Below are 19,529 nucleotides of genomic sequence, written 5' to 3'. Positions count from 1 at the left end.
ATCCTCAAGTGAAGAAAAACAGACGCTAACACAAGGGAAGACGAAAGCGTTCTCGACGACATGCCTTGACCGCTCCCTTTTGGTTAGGGCGCATCTTCTCTTCCTCCTCCGTCTTCGCTTAGCCATGGCTCCCAGAGTTCTCTTCGCCGCCGTTCCCCTTTTTCTTGCTTTTCTTCACGTCCTAATCCCGGGTAAGTCTTCTCTACTCCTTCCTTCGAACCTTTGTAAGGATCCCTTCTTGGATGTCTCGCCGATCTTGAGAACCGATCGTTACCGAACGTCTTCCACCATGAGAGGTGAACTGTTTACAAATTTCGGGAAGTATGGAGGGTTTGTGGAATTCCGTCGATCTTTTCAGTTCTTGATGAAAAATCCTACTTTGATGCAAGTTGACTCTTGGTAGAACTGATCGGTTTGGTCGTTACTAGCACTTGCATTTTCTGATCGGACGAGCATTACTAGATGATTAGAGCCGTTAATTTTAGCATCAGTGTGCATTACCTGAACTTTCTTTTGAGTCTATTGTATTTCTATCATAGGATTTTCCCGCCTTTCTTGGGTTTATAAACACTTCTTTACAGGTTAGCGTTGGATCTTTTTGTTCTTGCTGTTTGATTCTGCCAACTTCGTTAGCATGAGGGTTAATATGGGTTTAATGTCAGTGTCGTTTCAAGAGTCTTTCTTATTACACGTGGGCTTTTTAAGAGTCATAGCAAGTTTTGTTTTGTTTGGAAAGTTTTTGGCAAGTGTAGGTCTGTAAGTAGTTAATATTAGCAAAATAGCTACTTATATAAATATTAAGGTGCTTCCTATTACTAACTGCATTAAATAAGATAATTACCTAAGGAGTAATTCATTATCTAACTGGCTATGATCTTATACTTTTCTATAGTGACGATAAGATTTAAATATTGCTCGGCACAATACAAGAGTAATTGTGGAAATCTGTGATGATTATTATGATAGTAGGGAAGGAGTAGAAGGGAAAAGATTCTGTGTTGTTTTGACTTTTGATTGTGAAAATAAAATCTACAATTGTGGGTTCTTTGTTCTGTTCTGTCAGATGCTTTGTTCATGTAGCTTTTTATACTTTTCATCCCTGTCTGAAGAGAAATGATTCTTTTAATTACTATATCAGGAGCTGTTGGCACTTTGGAGTCAGTTCCGGATCTTGAGAAGACAATGTACTTGAATGTTGAAAGTTTTCCTTGTGTGAGGCTTTTAAATCTTTTCGGTGAAATTGGGTGTTCTAGTAAGTATGCAAATTGCTTCCATTTCCATCTCCTTACCTTTTAAGATTACCTGCCACAGATGTTACCGTTAAACTGATAAAGTAGCATCACATAATTATCCATTTAAAATCAGTCCCACTAATTCTCGGTATATCTACTGTCCTTATATGCTTGAGCACCTGGTTCTTCATATCATAGACTAGAATGAGATACCATGCCTACTTTTTAATTTCCAATCTAAATTTTATGTAATCAGATCCTGGCCGGGACAAAATTGTTGCACCAATTGTACAATACAGCAAAAGTGATGAGCAGTTGATTCATTTAGCTGCAGTTTTGCTTCCCTTAGAACAGATGCAGAATTTCTTCTGGAGGCATGACAATTTCTCACTCTCTGTAGTAGTCATTTGATTATCTATTACGGTCTTGCATGGATTATGATGTCAATAATAATTGCATTAGTTGCCCTTATGTGTCTTCTATAAATTAGCTTCTTATTTCATCATAATCTAAGTAAGTTAAGCAACATCTATATGCATTTATATAGTCCTGTTAATATATTTTCAATGATTAAGGTAGAATCAAAACTGGAAGATCTATTTCTCCAATTGCATCTAAAAACTTTTGAGAAAATTTTAGTACATAATTCTTTGAAGTCTAAAGCATAGATCTGCACAATCTACTCCTCAATGATTACCAATTCTACCTATCCAAGCTGATTTTATTTTGAATATAAAATTAGAAAATGTGAGAAGTTGATTCTCCCCCTTTTTATCCAAAATTCTGCCTTCTAATCCTTTCATGCACTTGGTTTGAGTTTGATACCTTGATAAGTGGGTGTTGTGGAGACTTCTCTGTATTGGTGCCGATATATGGTCAGCGAGACAACTAATTGTTTACTCCACCTATATTAGCTAAAAATGCACTACCTGGAGGGATCCATGAAATTCTTGTGCAAGACCAGATCCAGCTCAACTATCAAATGAATAAGGTCTTCAAGTGCATCAGTGCATGCCTTCTAGTATCAAACTTTTGAGCAGATGATCCCTTCAGATATTATGGATTTTATATAGCCCTGGTGGCGGATATTGTGCCATCCTTTTTGTTAAAGGCCCGAAATTTGGAGTTTTAGCTTGTAATTCACTTTTAAGAGCATTTTTGTATGTTCCTTTCTTTGCTCAATGGATGAAAAACTGATATTCTTGTTTGCCTGCCTGCCATTTGTGATACTGTGGATGCATGTATACATCACTTTGATAGAATGATTATACATAAAGAACGTGTACTACATGCTCAGGAAAGATAATATCATAATAAACACCAAATTTTTGTTCAGGGTTTCCAGTGATCCAGATTTTTCCAAAAGAATAGCTGGTGTTTTGGTTGAGTCAAGCAATCAGAAAAACAGATCATTGGGTCAGTTAGATATCTTCATCAACCTTGTTTTGGATGTTTTGAAGCTGTCATTGATGACCTTATCATTGCATGCCATTTTAAGTAAATCACCATGCAAAATTTTCTGATAATGTAGGATTCTCGCCAGTTGAAAAATTTCCACAAGCAAATTTTGCACCATACCGGAACCTTAGCTATGAATGGAATCCTGCTGTAAGTTACTAGAGATTGATCTTTCATTTGATCACCATATTGTTAAGTTCTTTTGATTGTGATTACTTTCTGTGTCATAGAACTTGACATGGTTTCTTAGATAAAAGCATTAATTGTGCCCATATCATTGCGTAGGGTTCTGGTATAATGTGGAAGCGTTACAACTTTCCTGTCTTTTTACTCTCCATGGAGAGCACATCAATTTTGCGAGAGGTATTTCTTTCTTCTGTCATGATTCTCTAGATTGCTCTAATGCTATGTCAGCTTTGTTCAGAATGATTGTTTCTTATTAGTGTGATATCTAGATAATTGGTTCGTGCTACTTGTTTGCTGGTTGGACAAGTGATGGTGTTACATGTCAAAGCTGTACTTTGTTTATTTATAAATTAAATATTAAGTTTCATATGTTCCTCATGCATGTGTTGCAACTCTTATTTTTGTGTTAGTGTCCTTCCAGATTGCCAAAAACAATGCCAAGAACAGTGATGCATATCCAGCAAATGTTGCTGAATTTGACCTGGTCATGCAGGTTTGAGAGTTCTCTTCAAGTATTTCTATTCGAGTAGTGTAGTAACTTTATGGCTATGAAGTAGTAATATTGACTGAAATGTTGTCTTCTATTTTCGACTTCAGACTACAAAAGTTGGCACTAATGATTCAGAATCTTGTCTGAGAGAACAGTCATGTTTGCCCTTAGGTGGATTCAGGTGATTTTTTTCTCTTATCAGCAAGAACTATTTTACGATAATTTTGTCACAATGCACCTGATGCCTGTGCTCCATTCTTACATTACAATCTGAAATTGAGCTCTTCTCTTCAATAGAGAGTACTGGCTTTAGTTGGGACTGATAATCTTGATCATGAGCATCTGAACTTTTATTCTTGAATTTCTCTTATTGGTTGAAGGATACTACTATTAATACAGGAAAGAGGAAAAATAAACCCACTAGTATTTAGAAGTCGGCTTCCTTTGCGTATTTATTCTCTCTAAACAAGCACTCCTTTTCGGTCTTTCTGGTTAATATGATCTCAATTAAATCTGGTGATAAGACTTATTAGTTCATCCATCTTTTTGCAGCCTTCTTTCTTCTGTCTTGTCAATCAAGAATTATGTAGCTTCTCTGTTAGTGCATTATTTTTCTACAGAATAGTGAAGAAGAATAATTCAGAGCTTAACATTAAGCATGCTATAGTATTGTAAATACTGACATCTTAGCAGTTTCACAAGCTCCTTTACAATTTGTTGGAACTCATTTTTCAAAAAAAAGAAATTACATCTCAGGAGTTTCTGATCTTGCCTGGATCTGCTTATTTTTAACTTAACACTGTAGGAAATACGTTTCAAACTGACTAGAAATTAACTGCCATGCACGCCAACAATGCTCACCTTCTTCAGATACAATTTTCTTTTGGAATCTATATCACCTACTGTTATCTTTTCGTATAGTACTCTCAATAGTCATCTTATATATATATTGCTTCGAATATTTAATCTTCTTTTATATTATTCTGACATCTTAAGGGCAGTGTATGGTCTTCGCTGCCACCTCTCAACATTTCATCAACAAAACCTCCCAAACCTATATTAATGACGGTGGCATCTCAGGATTCCGCATCATTTTTCCGTGACCTAAGTCTAGGTGCCGATTCTCCCATATCTGTAAGTTACTTGTATTGGAAATCTGTATGTTACTTTCAACAAATGTTTTCAAGAATGGAGGGATTATTTGTTTGACCAATCACAGGGGTTGGTTGCTCTGCTGACTGCAGTTGATGCCCTTTCTAGTATTGATGGTTTAAACAAGCTCAGGAAACAGGTAGCTCACCTTTTAACACCAAACTATAATTAGATTGTGCTACAAACTATTGCTTTTGCGTCCCATATCTATCTTTGCAACCTTCTATGCAATCCTAAGATCCTTTTTCTTCTTTTGTCTTGATTTTTTCCTTTTAGCTTTTAGTAGTCATTGACCTATGTATGTGTTAGTGCATTGTTTTAAGTTTTAACTCGACACATGGGTAATTATGTGTGTGTGTTTGTATAATTATTATTATTAGGACAAAAATATGTGAATGTGATATGTAATTATTTTCCCTTTGTTTAATTTGTGTCATATTTCTGTATTCTAATATAAGATCCATGCTTATATGCAGCTTGTATTTGTGATATTTACCGGAGAGGCATGGGGTTACCTTGGTAGCCGAAAATTTCTGCAGGAATTAGATATGGGTGCAGATGCAGTTAATGGCCTTAACAGTAGTATGATTGAACAGGTAGGAGATACATGGCAAGGATGTCTCAAGTTTAAAGAGTTCGTCTTATACTCTTATCATTGTTTTACATTATCTAATTGAAGCCTTACACCAAGTCTTACAGAAATCAGATCCAATCCCTGAACCTCTTGCAAACCTTTGAAGCTTTGGGTTCCTCGTGTTCTTCCTATGACAACTGACTCTTCTTGCTTATTACTTATTAAAATCCAAAATATATAGGTAGAAGTTCATCTTTCGATTTTCTAAACTCATATATAGGTTATAAAGAGCTGTTGTATAACTCTATTCTATTGATAGCCTATCCATTTTGTAGGAAATCCAGCATGATGATTCATGTTAGAAATATTTCTTGGGTAATTATTAATGAGTTTTTCTGTTGACTACTTGACTCCTTTTTTTAAACCTTTAATAGGATACATCCATAAATTGATATTAATTTGGTTTTCCTTGTAATGAACTCTTGTCATTGGCTCTGGCTTTCTTATTTTAGTTAAGTTTGTATCATCTACTGGTTCTGTGCCTTTTTCCATATTATTTTTTTTTATCTGTGGAATTTTTTTATTACTGGACTCTTACTTTGGTCTTCAAATATAGAGAAAGAGTACTAGTCTGGCAAGTAACCAACTTTGGCATTTTATGTATAACTGGTTTCATCGATGACAGGGTAGACTTGTCAGACTATTCTCTTGAATCTCTTCATGACCTTTAGCGACAGAGTTGGCCCATCCCTCAGTCTTTTATCGTGAGACTTTTTATTAAACTAGAGATTTATTTAGTAAATTTACTCTCTTTTTAGTGTCAAAGTTTTTAATATGGTTCCATTTGACATTTTCTTAACCATATTATTTGTTTATCATGGAGATGTAACCTATGCTATTTTTCAGGTACTTGAGATAGGTTCTGTTGGCAAGGGCTTAGGTCAAGAGGGTACAACCTTTTATGCACATTCTGAAGGGGTGAGTCTGGCCTATGCGGCTATGCATAGAGAGCTAAGAATTTTCCTTCCCATGCTGTCCTATCTTAGACATAAATTTCATTTAAGTATTGGAATTTACAAGATTAAATTCTGGGGTGTGGTGGGTGGAGAGAAATGCTTGACTTCATGATGAATCAAGCTTTGGTGATTCCACGACTTGGAGCAAGTGATGTTTACAATGGAAAAAGAGATTAAAAAAAATTCCTGAGCATTGTTGGCAAATGGCAAGAATGCTGAGTATTGGAGGAGGCTGTGTTGTATTTCTTAGTCTTTTGCTCAGGTCATATTGAAAGATCAGTTTTTCCTATCTTTGGCTCATCAGAGTCATAAAACGGAAATAAAATAAAAATATAATTGAGGAAAGCTAAATGACCAAGTATAAATAGGATCCTCATGGAGATGAATAGTGATTTAGCAAAAATAGAAAAATAATTGAAAGTGAATGATAGACACCCTATATAAAATCAAGCAGAAAAATCCTTTTCAGTGTCCCTATCACTGCTCTTTGATGATTAATTTTGCAGCATATTTTAGGGAATGATAATTACAGATTTCCTTGATGGAGATGAAAGGGAGCAGCCACTGATATTGAGCAAGCTTCCAAATAGTTAATGCGTAGTTGTCAATTAATATCAAACTGATCTACTAATCTGGTGTGTCTTCTGTAGAGTTTTCATTACTGGTTAAAATAATTTCAATTTCTAAACATTATGTACTTCATGCTTTTCTGATGCTTGGGGAGAATACATGTCAAGTACCATCATCCTTCTTATCTTTAGTTTTGCTTAAGCTGACTCATTGGTAGGAGCCAGTCGATGAAATTACTGAATTAGAATGAATTACACTGTAATGAAAACTACATTCCTTGAGTATTATAAAGAAGTTAGTGGTCATTTTTATTGTTACTAAGGCTTTTGTTGCATCTTGTAATCTGATAGATGGGCAACTTTATGCATCTTCATTTTCATGTTTACAGTAAGTGGATGACCTAAATAGCTGAATGGTTGAAACCTTTTCTCCATTGAGAATTTCCTTTGCTATATTTTGTAGGGTTCATCCTTTAGAAAAGAAATGCTGAGTGCCTTACAAAGTGCCAGTGATTCACTTGGTTCAGATAATGTTAAGATCAGAACTGCAGATGCATCAAATCCTGGTGTTCCACCATCTTCATTGATGACCTTTCTTAGAAAGGTTGGTCTAATTGAAAGCTTTTCTTAATTGTATATTTTATTCCCTACAGTATTTTTGTAGATTTATTTCATAAGTGCCGGCTAAGGTTAGTAGAAAGAAGTAAACAACATGATCTTTAGGAATCTGTGAGCTGTTGTATAACATACAATTCATGTCAGTTCTACTTTGTTTGTATTTATGGCTAAATTACTTGACTAGATTCTTACTGAAATTTGTAATATGGTTTTTAAGATTGTTATTCCAACTATATTTAGTGTATTGCTAAAATACATACCCGCTGCTCTCTGCTCGCTGCTTCAATTGCTTTCTCATGATGGCAGTCGAGATCTGACTGAGCATTTAATTTTGGATGACTTGATTATCTACCTAAACATCTTAAACTGTAAGAGTAGCTCAAAGGCATTCTGCCTTCTAGTTGTTGTTTAGGCATTTTACGAGTTAGACCATGATGAATTTGAGTCCTGAGGTTAGTCATTTTTATCTAAAATCTGGTTGTGTGATTGCATGTCGAGTTTTAAAATCTTGTATTTCCCATTTTCCAAGAATTTTGTTAGGACTCAATATAGAAATCATGACCGGCCATGTATTCCTATAGGCTTGAGATACACAAAGCCTTAACAGTTATCGAACTTTGTAATATAATAAAACTCATTATATTTAATAACTTCTATTCAAAAACCTTCAAAGATATAAAATATTAAAATTATACAATCAAGGTCTTCTAAATATTACTAAAGCAATATTTAGCTTTTTAATTTAAAACTAAAGACCACTACTACAACTGAAGGTGTAAAGGCCAAAATTCTAAATGGAGGTAGAGTCCCAGCTCCCACGTTCATTCGCTGCGGTGACCAGCATTTGAAATGATAAAAGAGCTTAATGAGCTAGCAACTTTGGCTTAGTGAGTGAATCTACTCAAAAGCTAGAATAAATCCTATTTTATCTAATAGGAAATGAAATCTTAACCAAAGGTTCATAATTAGTAACAATAGCTGGCATGTTCGTAATATGGATAATAAGCACAAGTAATTATAGTACGATTAATAAGCTAATAACATGCTCGATTTTAATTTACAAGTTTTCTCAATCTCAATATTGCCAACTATCTCAGTTTGAGACTGCACTTGAATTCACATTAACTAAAAATCACCTCGAGATGACTCTTGAGTCTTCTTTCATAATTGATTTGGTTAGGATCATGGGGAGGTACCATAATATGATAAATTTAACCTGTCTTTTTCACTAACCATAGAGAGATTAGGATCTCCTCAGGGAGATTTCTAGTCTAGTCTAGACTGTTTCCTAATCCTGCTAGAGTGACCTAAACGGATTATAGGATTAGGAATAGGTTTGTCTCTCTGGATTTCAAGGTAGAGTTGAATCACCACAGGAAGATGTACGAAGAATATCTTGCCTGGGTTTGTTATCAGAATCCAACCTATTTATAACTCATGCCAAGCAAACTACTCATGACCAATATATTGGCTAATTGCACAAAGAATAATATTTTTATGAATTAATGTATGGCATGTATCTTCATGAAAACAATAATGATACACGAAGTATGAAGACAATATAATAAAGCTATAATACAAAACATGAGAGGATAAATATGTGAGTAAATCCCCACTTGCGGTCAATAATCTAGAGATGAGTGCAAATCTTCACTGTCATCCATAAATAAACTCTTATTTTAATTTAACAATAACTAAAGTTTCTGAATTTAAAACTAATTAAATTTTTACAATGGGCTGATTCAAGCCCAAAGGGTTGGGCTAGGCTACAGCTGAGCACCTAGAAATTCAATTTAAATGGATTGGGCTAAAGACTGACTCCCATAAAACTAATTGAGTTGGGTCGTGTCCTTTGGATTTGAAATCCAAACTTGACGTGAATCCCCTCAACTTAAGGGAAGAAAATTAGACTCGTGTTGCCAGACTGTCTTCTTCCTTAAAGGGACCGACGAGAGAGAGAGAGAGAGAGAGAGAGAGAGAGAGAGAGAGAGACCACCAGTGATCACCGTCACCAGTGGTCCTCTTACAGCACCCGACGATTCCTCACCACCGTAGCCACGTGCTCGAGAAGAGAGGAAGTCGGGTTGACTTCATAGGAGTGGCGATCCAAGCCACGAGGGCTCTTAAAAGGAAGTACTTATGGCACGATGCTGACGACACGAAATTTCTAGTAAAGGGTTGCAGTGACCCAAAACTGCCCATCAACGAGCTTAGTCGAAACCGCAAACACCAAAATTTAGGTATTTTCAATCTACCTTATTAAACTCAAATTAAAATTGGTGGGAGAGGACTCATAAGCGGCTCGTTTGGTGATAGTAATTTACTCCAGCGGCGCTCCGACAACCCAACCACAACAACGGCGACTTCGGTGGTGGAGGAAGAAAAGGAAAGTTAAGGGAAAGAACGAAGAGAAGGAGAAGAAAAATCCCAATACCTCTCGTAGAGGGGTTTGCTAGGTTTTATAGCTAGGGCATCGTGGAAAATCTGGCAATCGCCCCTAACTTGAGTTGGAGAAGGAAAGAAGAGAAGAGAAAGAAAGGAGGAGAAGGGTGAGGCACGTGCCCCTCTCCTCTTTTTTTTTTTTTTTTTTGAATATTACAAATTTTAGAATCATGTCCAAATGAAATCTGCATAGCCTTCTAAAGTTCTTGAGTCACTTGAGCACAAGAGTTCAGCTTTGTTTAAAGGCTTGGTATGTTTAATTCGGCTGCTTTAGTAAGAAGATTGCATCAACAGCATTCAGGCTTATGCACTTTATGACAGTAATGAGAAAACTTCACCAGTTCAGACAGTCAATTTTATGCTAAAAATCCAAATGTCCATAACTGTATTTCTTGGTAGCCATGACTTCGGAAAGTCCTTATTTTCTCTTCTTAGTGGTCTCTCTCTCTCTCTATGTTTTCATATATACATATACTTGCCATTTGTTGATATATCTGGTCATCTGTGCAGAACCCATCAACTTCTGGAATTGTATTGGAGGACTTTGATTCTTCCTTCAGCAATAATTTTTACCACAGCCATCTGGATAATCCATGTAAGTCGAGCATTTATGATACATGAATATAGACTTTATTTCCTTGAGATTTGGTTGTCCATCCTACTCCTTACTTGAAACGCAGCAAATATCAACTCTTCATCAATAGCAGCTGCTGCTGCTTTGGTTGCCCGGGCATTGTACATTCTTGCAACTGATGACTTGCCCTTGGATCTTATGACACTGAATGCTATAAAAGTAAACGTCTCCTTGGTTGAAGAATTAGTGGGATGCCTTTTGACTTGTGAACCGGGCCTGTCTTGTGGCATTGTAAGAAAATTCATTTCTCCAAGCAACAATTGCCCAAGTCACTATGTCGGTGTTTTTCTTGATTCACCTTCTGAGACTCAATCCCCTCAATATGCTGATGATACGTCTCGGTTTGTGTGGAACTTTTTGGCTGATAAAACTGCTATCAAGAAGGACAATATAACTCCATGTGCGGGAGAGTGCAGTAACGTCGGGGAAATATGCATTGGGGCAGAAATTGAGGGCAAAGGTAGATGTGTTAAATCTACAACAAGGTATTTCCTTTTCCCCTTGGTTAGCATACCAGTATGCAATGGTTAACGAATCTCTATTACTTATGATGCAAGATGCCTCTGCATTTTTTCCTTTGGTTCCATCCTATGGCACCTAGAACACTAGCAGATATTTCCCTAGTTGCTTCCTGTTTTTCCTTTGAGATGAAAGGGATCTTAGCCCCATTCCTTTCCCTCCATGTTTACTCCATTATTGGTATACCATATTCATTTGTAGTTTTTCTTACCAATAAGATTACAATCATGAGGGCTTTCCGCCCTGGGGAGCAACTCCACCAACATCTGACTATGTACAGCTTCTAGATTGAAATTGCTGTTGAGTACACTGAACATTGCTTTTCATGCATAAGAAATGCCATTCTTCTGTAGATCTCACAGAGAAGAAACAGTACATTCTTCTGTTGATTCTTTCTTATTTCAGGGAACACATATTGCCCTTGTCTAATCAGTTCCATTCTCAGTGTCTATGGCGATGGATGGCTGTCAATTACATTCCTATTTTTTAGTATCTGTTTCAAGCCTCTTTTTTATTTTATTTTCTCTAATGCTTCTTATGATAATCTTTCCAATTCAGGTACATTCCAGCTTATTCAACAAGGCTGAAGTTTGTAGACAATTCATGGCATGTCTTGCCTGCCAATTCCTCTGATACTATGGGGGCAGTAGATCCTGTTTGGACTGAAAGCTTTTGGAATACTATTGGTCTTAGAGTTTATACAGTGCAGAGTGCAACTTATGACCGGTTTGTTCTTCTTGGTGGCGTGACTGTTACAATCGCCTCGTACGTCATGGTGATTGTTGCCAGAGCTTCTCTAGCGAAGGCTATGAAGCATGACTAAGACTACTTACTGCTGGATATCAGTGAGGCTGACTTCATTTGACTCTTAGATTTATGCTGGCATTCGCAATTCCTGCTTTTCTGAGAGCCGCCCTCCACTGTTCATCTATGTAGAGAACAGTAATGGGAGCTAGTCAGCTAGATGACAAGTAACAAGTTGGTTACCTGATGACATATATACTTTTGCTTGGCCATCAGTCATTTATTCTCTTCCTTTTTGGTAGTATGGGGAAGAAATGCGGACCATTAGCTTTATTGCAATCTTTGTCATGAATTATAGTGTTCAAGTTAAACACTCAATCTTCTATTGAATCCATTGTTTACATGTCCCTCGAATTCATATTTTTTTCTAACATGGACTTAAGAGAGTTATGAGACTATTAAAATGTCACAGCAAAGAGAACTGACGTAACGAGTCTTTTTTTTTTTTTTTTTTTGAGAAGAAATGGGGATGAGTCCCCAATTAAGCTTGTTTGTAAGTTCTGTTGTTCAACATGAAGTGTGATTTCAGACTTGCAATGATCCATGTTTTCATGATCTTATGCTGCAACTTTACTTCTTTGACACTTTCTAATGTCCTTCCTCAAAATTATTCATATAATTGGTAGGAGGTCAATCGAGATGTTGGAGATGTATTCCAATGTCTTGGACCATGCTTGTTTCAGTAATAGCCATTTGTGTAATCCTTTATGCAGCATTTTCGTAGAAAGCCCTTCTAAGTAGACCTGATTTATAAATGGATTAATGGAGTAGATACAACATATGCTTATTTATTTGCTGATCTCTTGAGCTTAAAGGCTGTATTTATTCCTTACCTACTCCTTCCAACAATTAAATGCATTTCTGACTGGCAGAAATCTTAACGTCAAGGGCCCTGTGAGAAGTTGCAACCAATCCACAGTCCCATACCAGGAATATCACAAACACAAGATGACAACCCAATCAGAGTCTTGAATCCCTAGTTTCATCACCAATAATTGTTTGTCGCTGTTTCTAGACCTCATCAAATGCATTTTGGGTGTTAAAAAATTTGAAATTTGATTTGGCTTGTGGAGGACACACGCAAAGAGAATCCATACGAATCTAGCACTAAAAAGATGTCCAAGGACCACACAGTGAATGTAGACCATGGGCTGGCGCAAAAAAATGATTCTGAAGGAGGATATCTATCTTGCCACTAATTCATGGTATTTGAAGCTGCACTTGTTTTGTTGATCTTTAGCGGAGAGATAGAGTTAGGTTTACTTGACAAACAGATGGTGTTTCCTTTAGCTGGTAATACTAAATTATTTAAGAATGATTGCAGTATAAGCCATCGTGACTCATCTTTACGTTTGTAATTAAAGTGTGATAATATATTGTACGTGTCATCTCTTACTCATTCTTTTTTGTCCCTTGTTTTCGTTCCTGCCTCTCTTTCTTGAGAAATAAGGCAGTGGATATCACTATCATTGAACGAAAAAGGCAGTACGGCATTATTGGAGCTACCCATATGCTTGTGGCGGCCACGCTCCTCCCTTATCTACTTGATACTTATAAGAATTAGATCAAATAGTTCTGGAATATTAATCGACCAACCGAGATGATGCATTTTGTAATAAGATGAATTCTCCCTCCCAAAGAATTTTTTTTTTAGTTTTAATTCTTAATTTTGTATTCTCACTTAAGTGCTTCTTTCATCTGTCAAGCTCGCATCAGTTAACAATTGCTTCTAGTTCTTGTTAGTGAAATAAACAATAGCTTCTAGTTCCTGTGTCTCTGTCTATAGATGTTAAGAGATCTTTATTGGTATGGTGTTGATGATTTAAGAGTCTTAATTTCTTTAAACGTTGTAGGAAGAGACGGGGGTAAAATGCCAAAAGAAGATGACTTCTTTGTTTACTAAGACAAGCCAGAGGAAAATATAGGTAAGAAGCTTAACTAAGCAAGCAAGCTAGTAGGGAAGAAGCTTAGGGATAAGTTGTAGGATAAACTTATTTGCATAGTAATTAATTAATTAATTTTGATATCATTGTTTGTCATAGTAGTATAGCTTAAATGCCTTTGCAGCTCCTTTTGGTATAGTATATTAACATATATTAGTAGCTAATAATGTTTACTTGAATACTAATATTAATTATCTACCTGTTTTCAGTACTACTTTCTTCTACTTTTTTCTTTACATGCAAATCAACCTTAGATTTGTATGTATGATATTACAATAAATTTGCTCCTTAATCATCATTCTCTAATGGCTTAACTTTGATTCCCTGAATGCTATGAATCTGATAAATTACTGCCATAGAGTCAAAAGTTATGAGCACCCAATCTGAAGATAGCAGCAGCATCTATGACCCTTACATTGGTTCATACTGGTGGTCAACCAAACTAAATTGGCTTGTGGAGGACACGTGCTTGACAACAACCTTACAATAAATACTTAGATCTCCATGCAATAAATAAATAAATATAAGAACCAACACATTTCAAATTCAAATTTTTATTTATTTCTAATCCATCATATAAAATAAAGTCGATCACTCATTTTTTGTCTCTCTTTTGACGTGGGATCCATGCTTTCTCCTGTGACAGCACACCCACTACACATAGACTACTCCTCGTCTCTTCCGAGTTCCAAGAGCCAGTAACAAAGGATTATTTAATAAGATTCAGATTACATTAATTATTATAGGAGATACCTAATAATTAATTAATGCGACTTAATTAGAGCACCCTTTACTTTGGACCATATATTTATATTTTAAAAAAAAGAAATTTATTAATTAAGACTTAGAATAAGCTTTGTATAAGCCAGTGGTCAAAAGCTGCAAATCCTAAGCGTACGTGCTAGATTTTATATATTTAAAAAATATATATATATATATTTTGTCAACTATATGTTTAGTGGATCAACCAGTATCAATCTAAATTAATTGATTTTATCGTGCACGGCCTCTCAAACTGTCCAAATTTTATAAGCTTTAAAAAATAGATATAAATGCGATATTAATATCCATAATTAGAGTGGCAAATGAACCCTAATATTTTTTCCTCCCAAAGAAAAGATGATGATAATAATATGTATTGATGATCCATCCAACACAAAAGGACGAACCACTTCCTACTAGCTTTTGTCATCACCCCATCGTTCTCTTGTGTTGGAAAAGCTCAAAGGTAGAGATGCTTAACTTTCTTTCCCATTAATTAATAATGAGGGTTGTGCATGATGGGCCGTGGCAGTAGAGTGGTGCAACAGCGACGCCTCCTATCGTTTTGTCTCGGGGCTCGTGGACGCCACGCGACCTAACGATGCTCTTCATGCAACTCTCGCCACGTGGCTTCCACTACCAGCACCAGCTCCGAGCTAGTAGCCCAACCTATATAAACTTAATTAAGCCTAACACCGAAATTAACCACGATCCAGCCGTTTCTCCTGTTATTTGAGAGAGATTGTGGCATTCTCGTAATATGTCCTCTCACCGAGTCCAATTTATGAACACTCGCCTCTATAAATTTAACCACCTCGCCCCTAATCTCTAGAAACTGAAATCGGCGACGGTTTAATTTAGTAGAAGAAGAGAAGGACGAGATGGTGTTGGAAAGCGCGAAGTCGGCGACGATGACCTCGCAATCGGGAGAGAAGCAGCAACTGCTACTGGAGAACCACAAGGAGAAGCACTTCATGGCGGGGGAGGTGGTGAGGGACGTCATCATGGGCGTCTCTGACGGCCTCACTGTCCCCTTCGCCCTCGCCGCTGGACTCTCCGGTGCCAAGGCACCGTCGTCGCTCATCCTTACCGCCGGTCTCGCCGAGGTCGCCGCCGGCGCCATCTCCATGGGCCTCGGAGGGTATAATATCCGCTTGCTTCTCAGTAACTAACTACTCACTCTAATAAATAACTACCGCCGGGTAGTTTCCAAATACTCGGCGCTTCTCCTAGAAGATACGAAAGAATAGTTTCAGTTCCATGTTATACTTATTTATCCGTGAAACTTATCGACCTCGTAGGTATCTGGCGGCCAAGAGCGAGGCAGACCACTACATGCGGGAGTTGAAGCGGGAGCAGGAGGAGATCATTAACGTCCCTGATACGGGTAATTACTCTAGTTTAGTAAGGCTAATCGTGATTACGATCTAACGCCTGGGATTTCTTCTGATCAGAGGCGGCGGAGATCGCGGAGATATTATCCCAGTACGGGCTTGAGCCACACGAATATGCCCCAGTAGTCAACTCTCTCAGAAGAAACCCACAAGCTTGGCTCGAGTTCATGATGAAGTAAGTTTCTCGTGTTTTTTTTTAAAGTTAAAAAAAAAGAAATGTCTACTAATTAGTTACTTTAATCTACGTAGATTTGAGCTAGGATTAGAGAAGCCAGAGCCGAGGAGGGCATTGGAGAGTGCTTTAACAATAGCCATAGCGTACGTAGTGGGTGGATTGGTGCCTCTATTGCCATACGTATTTGTTCGAAAAGCTCAGAAGGCTATGTTCACGTCCATTGGAGTTACAATCGTGGCTCTTCTCTTCTTCGGCTACGTGAAGGGCCACTTCACCGGAAACCGGCCGGTTGTTAGCGCGCTCCAGACCGCGTTGATCGGCGCCATCGCATCCGCCGCCGCTTATGCCATGGCCAAGTCCGTGCAAGGTTTCTAAGATTTTTAAAATAAAGTTTACGTGCGTACGGACGGACGTACTCATATCGTCGATGTGGCGAAAGTGTTGTTCATGCATGGTTTTTAAGTGTGTATGTTGATGTTGATGTCGGTGTATAATTAATGATTTGTTATCTGGAATTAATTTAGTACTCTTTATCTTGGATCTGGTGGACATATACTAATAGTATAGTAAGGGGAAAGTATTTGATCTTTTTGAGGGAGTATTTAAGCTATAATATCCGATCTCGCACTTGGTGGGGATATCATCAGTTTCTTTTGGATATTTGTGGATCCTAGCAAAAGAAGGTGGTTAAAAAGGTACTTGCGCTAGCTCTTTAGGGGACACCTTTAATTAGTCACATACTAAAGCTCCAATATGTACCACATGCTATATATATACCTTAAATTATATATTATAGGCATAGATACTCTTTTATTTTCTTTTTTAAGTTCAATCTCAGTACTTTAATACCAAGGATAAAAATATCTTTAACTTAGAGTTTTTTATTTTATTTTTATTTAAATTGTTCAATTTTAACTCTTAGTTAACTCCAATATGGAAATATCAATTTTAGAATCGCATATAGATTTTTTGAAACTATTCGTGCAAAAAAATTATATATATATATATATATAAGATGGTCCTTTATGGAGAAGAGAGTGAAAGAAAGAGCTTCCGGAGAATAGCTATGTAAACTAATAAATCCTATCTCCCACTAAATTCCGCCTTGGTATGTAATGGGGTCTCAAATTCTGGTAGCGATTTGTGAGGAAGACGAGGAGTAGAAGAAAGTATATATCATTATATATCAAGAACTAATATTCAAGACTGCAGTATTTCCTCTTTACCACATGAAAATAGTTATCTCAAGCCATAATAAGAGATCACAAGGATAAAAGCTGAAGGCTTCAAAACGAATGAAGGATAGAAGAGAGAAAAGGTGTATATATATATATATCAAGTCCATTTGTGCACGAAAACCAATTCAATTCGTAGATCTATGCATATATATATCGAAAGTTTATGCACCTCCTGGAATAAACATTGTTTCAAATTAAATCTTACGTTACATACTTTGTAGTAACTCGAAATGTCGTATAGAAATTATGTGGATGCTCCTCAAAACGTGGCAATGAAGTCTGATACATCGTACGTAATGGGCTAAATTAGTTGGGTCTCAGGCCCAAGATGAATTAATAATATATTGATTGGGCTTGGATTTCCAGACCTATGCACTTTAAGCCCCATAGAAGCATTCTGAAGCCCATCAACTTGGAGATGAATCAAATAAGAAAACCCTACTCCATCTTGTTGCAGAATAAGAAAAAAATTAGAATTAGAATAAGATGAGATTATTCTGTAATAAAAGATAATTTGGTGTTTGGTTGCAAAAGGAGAAATAAGTGCTAATTTAAAATATGGATTTAGATGATGTTTAGATGTGATAGTTAGAATAAGGGATAAAAGTGATCAAATTGATTTTATAGCATTTTTCTTAGTTGAATGTAAATAAGCATTTTTTTAGGAAGATAAGAACTAGGTTTAAAATATAAATTGTAATTTTATTTCATAATTATTATATTATCTTGTCATCATTATTTTTATAGAAATTTAGCTTATCATAATTTACGCATATAAAAATGCCATCAACAAGAAATTTTATAAGTAACTACTATAATTAAAATATTTTTCACTACAAACATATTTTAATATATTATAATTACATTACAGTGTTCAACCAAATGTAGTTATGTAAACTACAATATATCAATATCTTCTACTATATCTTCGAGAAGACAAATGGGCTATTTAAGTTTTGAAATAAGTTGGTGAATCATTCTAACTTTTTTATATCAATCATGTTGTTTAGTATGTTTATTTCGAAATAAAGAGAATTTATTTTGAAATTAGTAACTTATTCTATCTAACCAAAGACTCTCTATGGAGATGAATCACCCACTCATCCCCATTTCTATCCTCCTCGATCTTTAACAATATGAAAGATTTGCTCCCATATCAATATATACTACTTTTGATTAAAATAAAAAAGAAGAGAATCTATATACTGCTTCGAGATAGTATCTCTGATCTTCTATGACATCAACCATATAGTGCTTGCCACTAATGTTGGAAAACTATTTATAATTCATGAGGTCCACATGACATGCGGCATCTCCTTAAGATGACACCTTCCAAGTGAAAAAAAGAAAAGAAAAGAAAAGAAAAGAAAAGGAGAATGCCATACTAGTTATCTTATCAATGGTCGCCTCAAAGGAAGGTCTGGCAATGGATGAGAAAAGGCTGTGATCAGTGGAAGGTTGCTCTTTTTCGCTTTTTAGGTAACAAGATCCAGTTCTTTTCCTTCATTAACCTCTTCATGCTTTTCAAATGTTATTCGATCTTCTAAAGCACTCATGACTCATGCATGCAATGCATGCATGCTTTAAACTTTTCTTGCTCTGAGTCCAACTTTTTTTTCTTTAACGCGTGATGGTGAAATTAATGCATAGTTAAAGATCTACGTTAGAGAAGAAAAAAAAAAAAAATTCCTGTATGTAAATTTACCATGAACCAAGGAAGTATATTATTTTTCTCAGATTCAAGTAAAACTCCTGGATATTGACTTTTTGCGTGCTTCAGGTTCTTTGCATCTGATACAGTTTGCCCATTAAAATATTATGGATCAAAGTGAAACGGGGGGGCGGAAAGAGGTTTCCATATGTTTAATAACAATTGACAAAGATAGTTTGATTACGTATCAATCTCAACGGTCTGTAATTAAGGCTATAATTGTACTATTCTTGTATGTTTACTTATAAACGTAGGATATTTAATTTTATATCTGGTGTTGATTCTTTGTACTTAGAAAATCAAGTATTTGGTCCGTTTGAATCTTTTTCCTTTTACACAAATTCATTTGAATCTATAATTCTATAATAGATATATAAGCTCTTAGAATATTCCGTGAACTGGAATATATATATATATAGAACTCAATCTTATTTTATATATAATTTAACCTCTTCATTTTTATGAGGGAGTTATTTATTAAAATCTAATTACAATATTAAAGTCAAATTCTTAGCAATCAAACAAATGATGTCCGCTAAATTTTCATAACGTACTTCTTATTGAACTCTAGTGAAAAAGTACCTATCGCATGTTTCCATAAAAGTTAAAATT

The 19,529-nt window shown here is 36.0% G+C and overlaps 2 protein-coding genes across 2 annotated transcripts; both read left to right on the top strand.

Moving 5' to 3' along the window:
• The first annotated feature begins 35 nt into the window (after positions 1–35).
• Positions 36–12,048, top strand: LOC140786395 (nicastrin). The gene is made up of 16 exons (XM_073134792.1): positions 36–191; positions 1,139–1,252; positions 1,489–1,606; positions 2,569–2,648; positions 2,764–2,840; positions 2,976–3,053; positions 3,298–3,369; positions 3,474–3,547; positions 4,368–4,500; positions 4,586–4,657; positions 4,995–5,114; positions 5,999–6,070; positions 7,141–7,281; positions 10,248–10,332; positions 10,418–10,856; positions 11,449–12,048. Exons 1-16 carry the CDS (start codon positions 125–127, stop codon positions 11,711–11,713), a joined length of 2,007 nt encoding a protein of 668 aa, XP_072990893.1. The 5' UTR covers positions 36–124; the 3' UTR covers positions 11,714–12,048.
• A 3,182-nt stretch (positions 12,049–15,230) lies between these two features.
• On the top strand, positions 15,231–16,494 carry LOC140797572 (vacuolar iron transporter 2). The gene is made up of 4 exons (XM_073151135.1): positions 15,231–15,540; positions 15,701–15,786; positions 15,854–15,968; positions 16,043–16,494. The coding sequence occupies exons 1-4, from the start codon at positions 15,281–15,283 to the stop codon at positions 16,341–16,343; spliced, it is 762 nt and encodes a 253-aa protein (XP_073007236.1). The 5' UTR covers positions 15,231–15,280; the 3' UTR covers positions 16,344–16,494.
• The last annotated feature ends 3,035 nt before the right edge of the window (positions 16,495–19,529 follow it).

This window comes from Typha latifolia, chromosome 1 (assembly GCF_019914945.1).
Source record: "Typha latifolia isolate L0001 chromosome 1, TyphaL0001v2, whole genome shotgun sequence".
Classification (NCBI taxonomy): domain Eukaryota; kingdom Viridiplantae; phylum Streptophyta; class Magnoliopsida; order Poales; family Typhaceae; genus Typha; species Typha latifolia.
This window is presented reverse-complemented; position numbering and strand designations above follow the sequence as displayed.

Excerpts from the sequence above, each read along its gene's own strand:
- LOC140786395 (XM_073134792.1), top strand. The coding sequence starts at position 125 with ATGGCTCCCAGAGTTCTCTTCGCCGCCGTTCCCCTTTTTCTTGCTTTT. Across the intron at positions 3,370-3,473 it reads AATTTGACCTGGTCATGCAG|ACTACAAAAGTTGGCACTAA; the intron begins GTTTGAGAGTTC and ends TTTCGACTTCAG. Across the intron at positions 5,115-5,998 it reads ACAGTAGTATGATTGAACAG|GTACTTGAGATAGGTTCTGT; the intron begins GTAGGAGATACA and ends GCTATTTTTCAG.
- LOC140797572 (XM_073151135.1), top strand. The coding sequence starts at position 15,281 with ATGGTGTTGGAAAGCGCGAAGTCGGCGACGATGACCTCGCAATCGGGA. Across the intron at positions 15,541-15,700 it reads ATCTCCATGGGCCTCGGAGG|GTATCTGGCGGCCAAGAGCG; the intron begins GTATAATATCCG and ends TCGACCTCGTAG. Across the intron at positions 15,969-16,042 it reads TGGCTCGAGTTCATGATGAA|ATTTGAGCTAGGATTAGAGA; the intron begins GTAAGTTTCTCG and ends TAATCTACGTAG.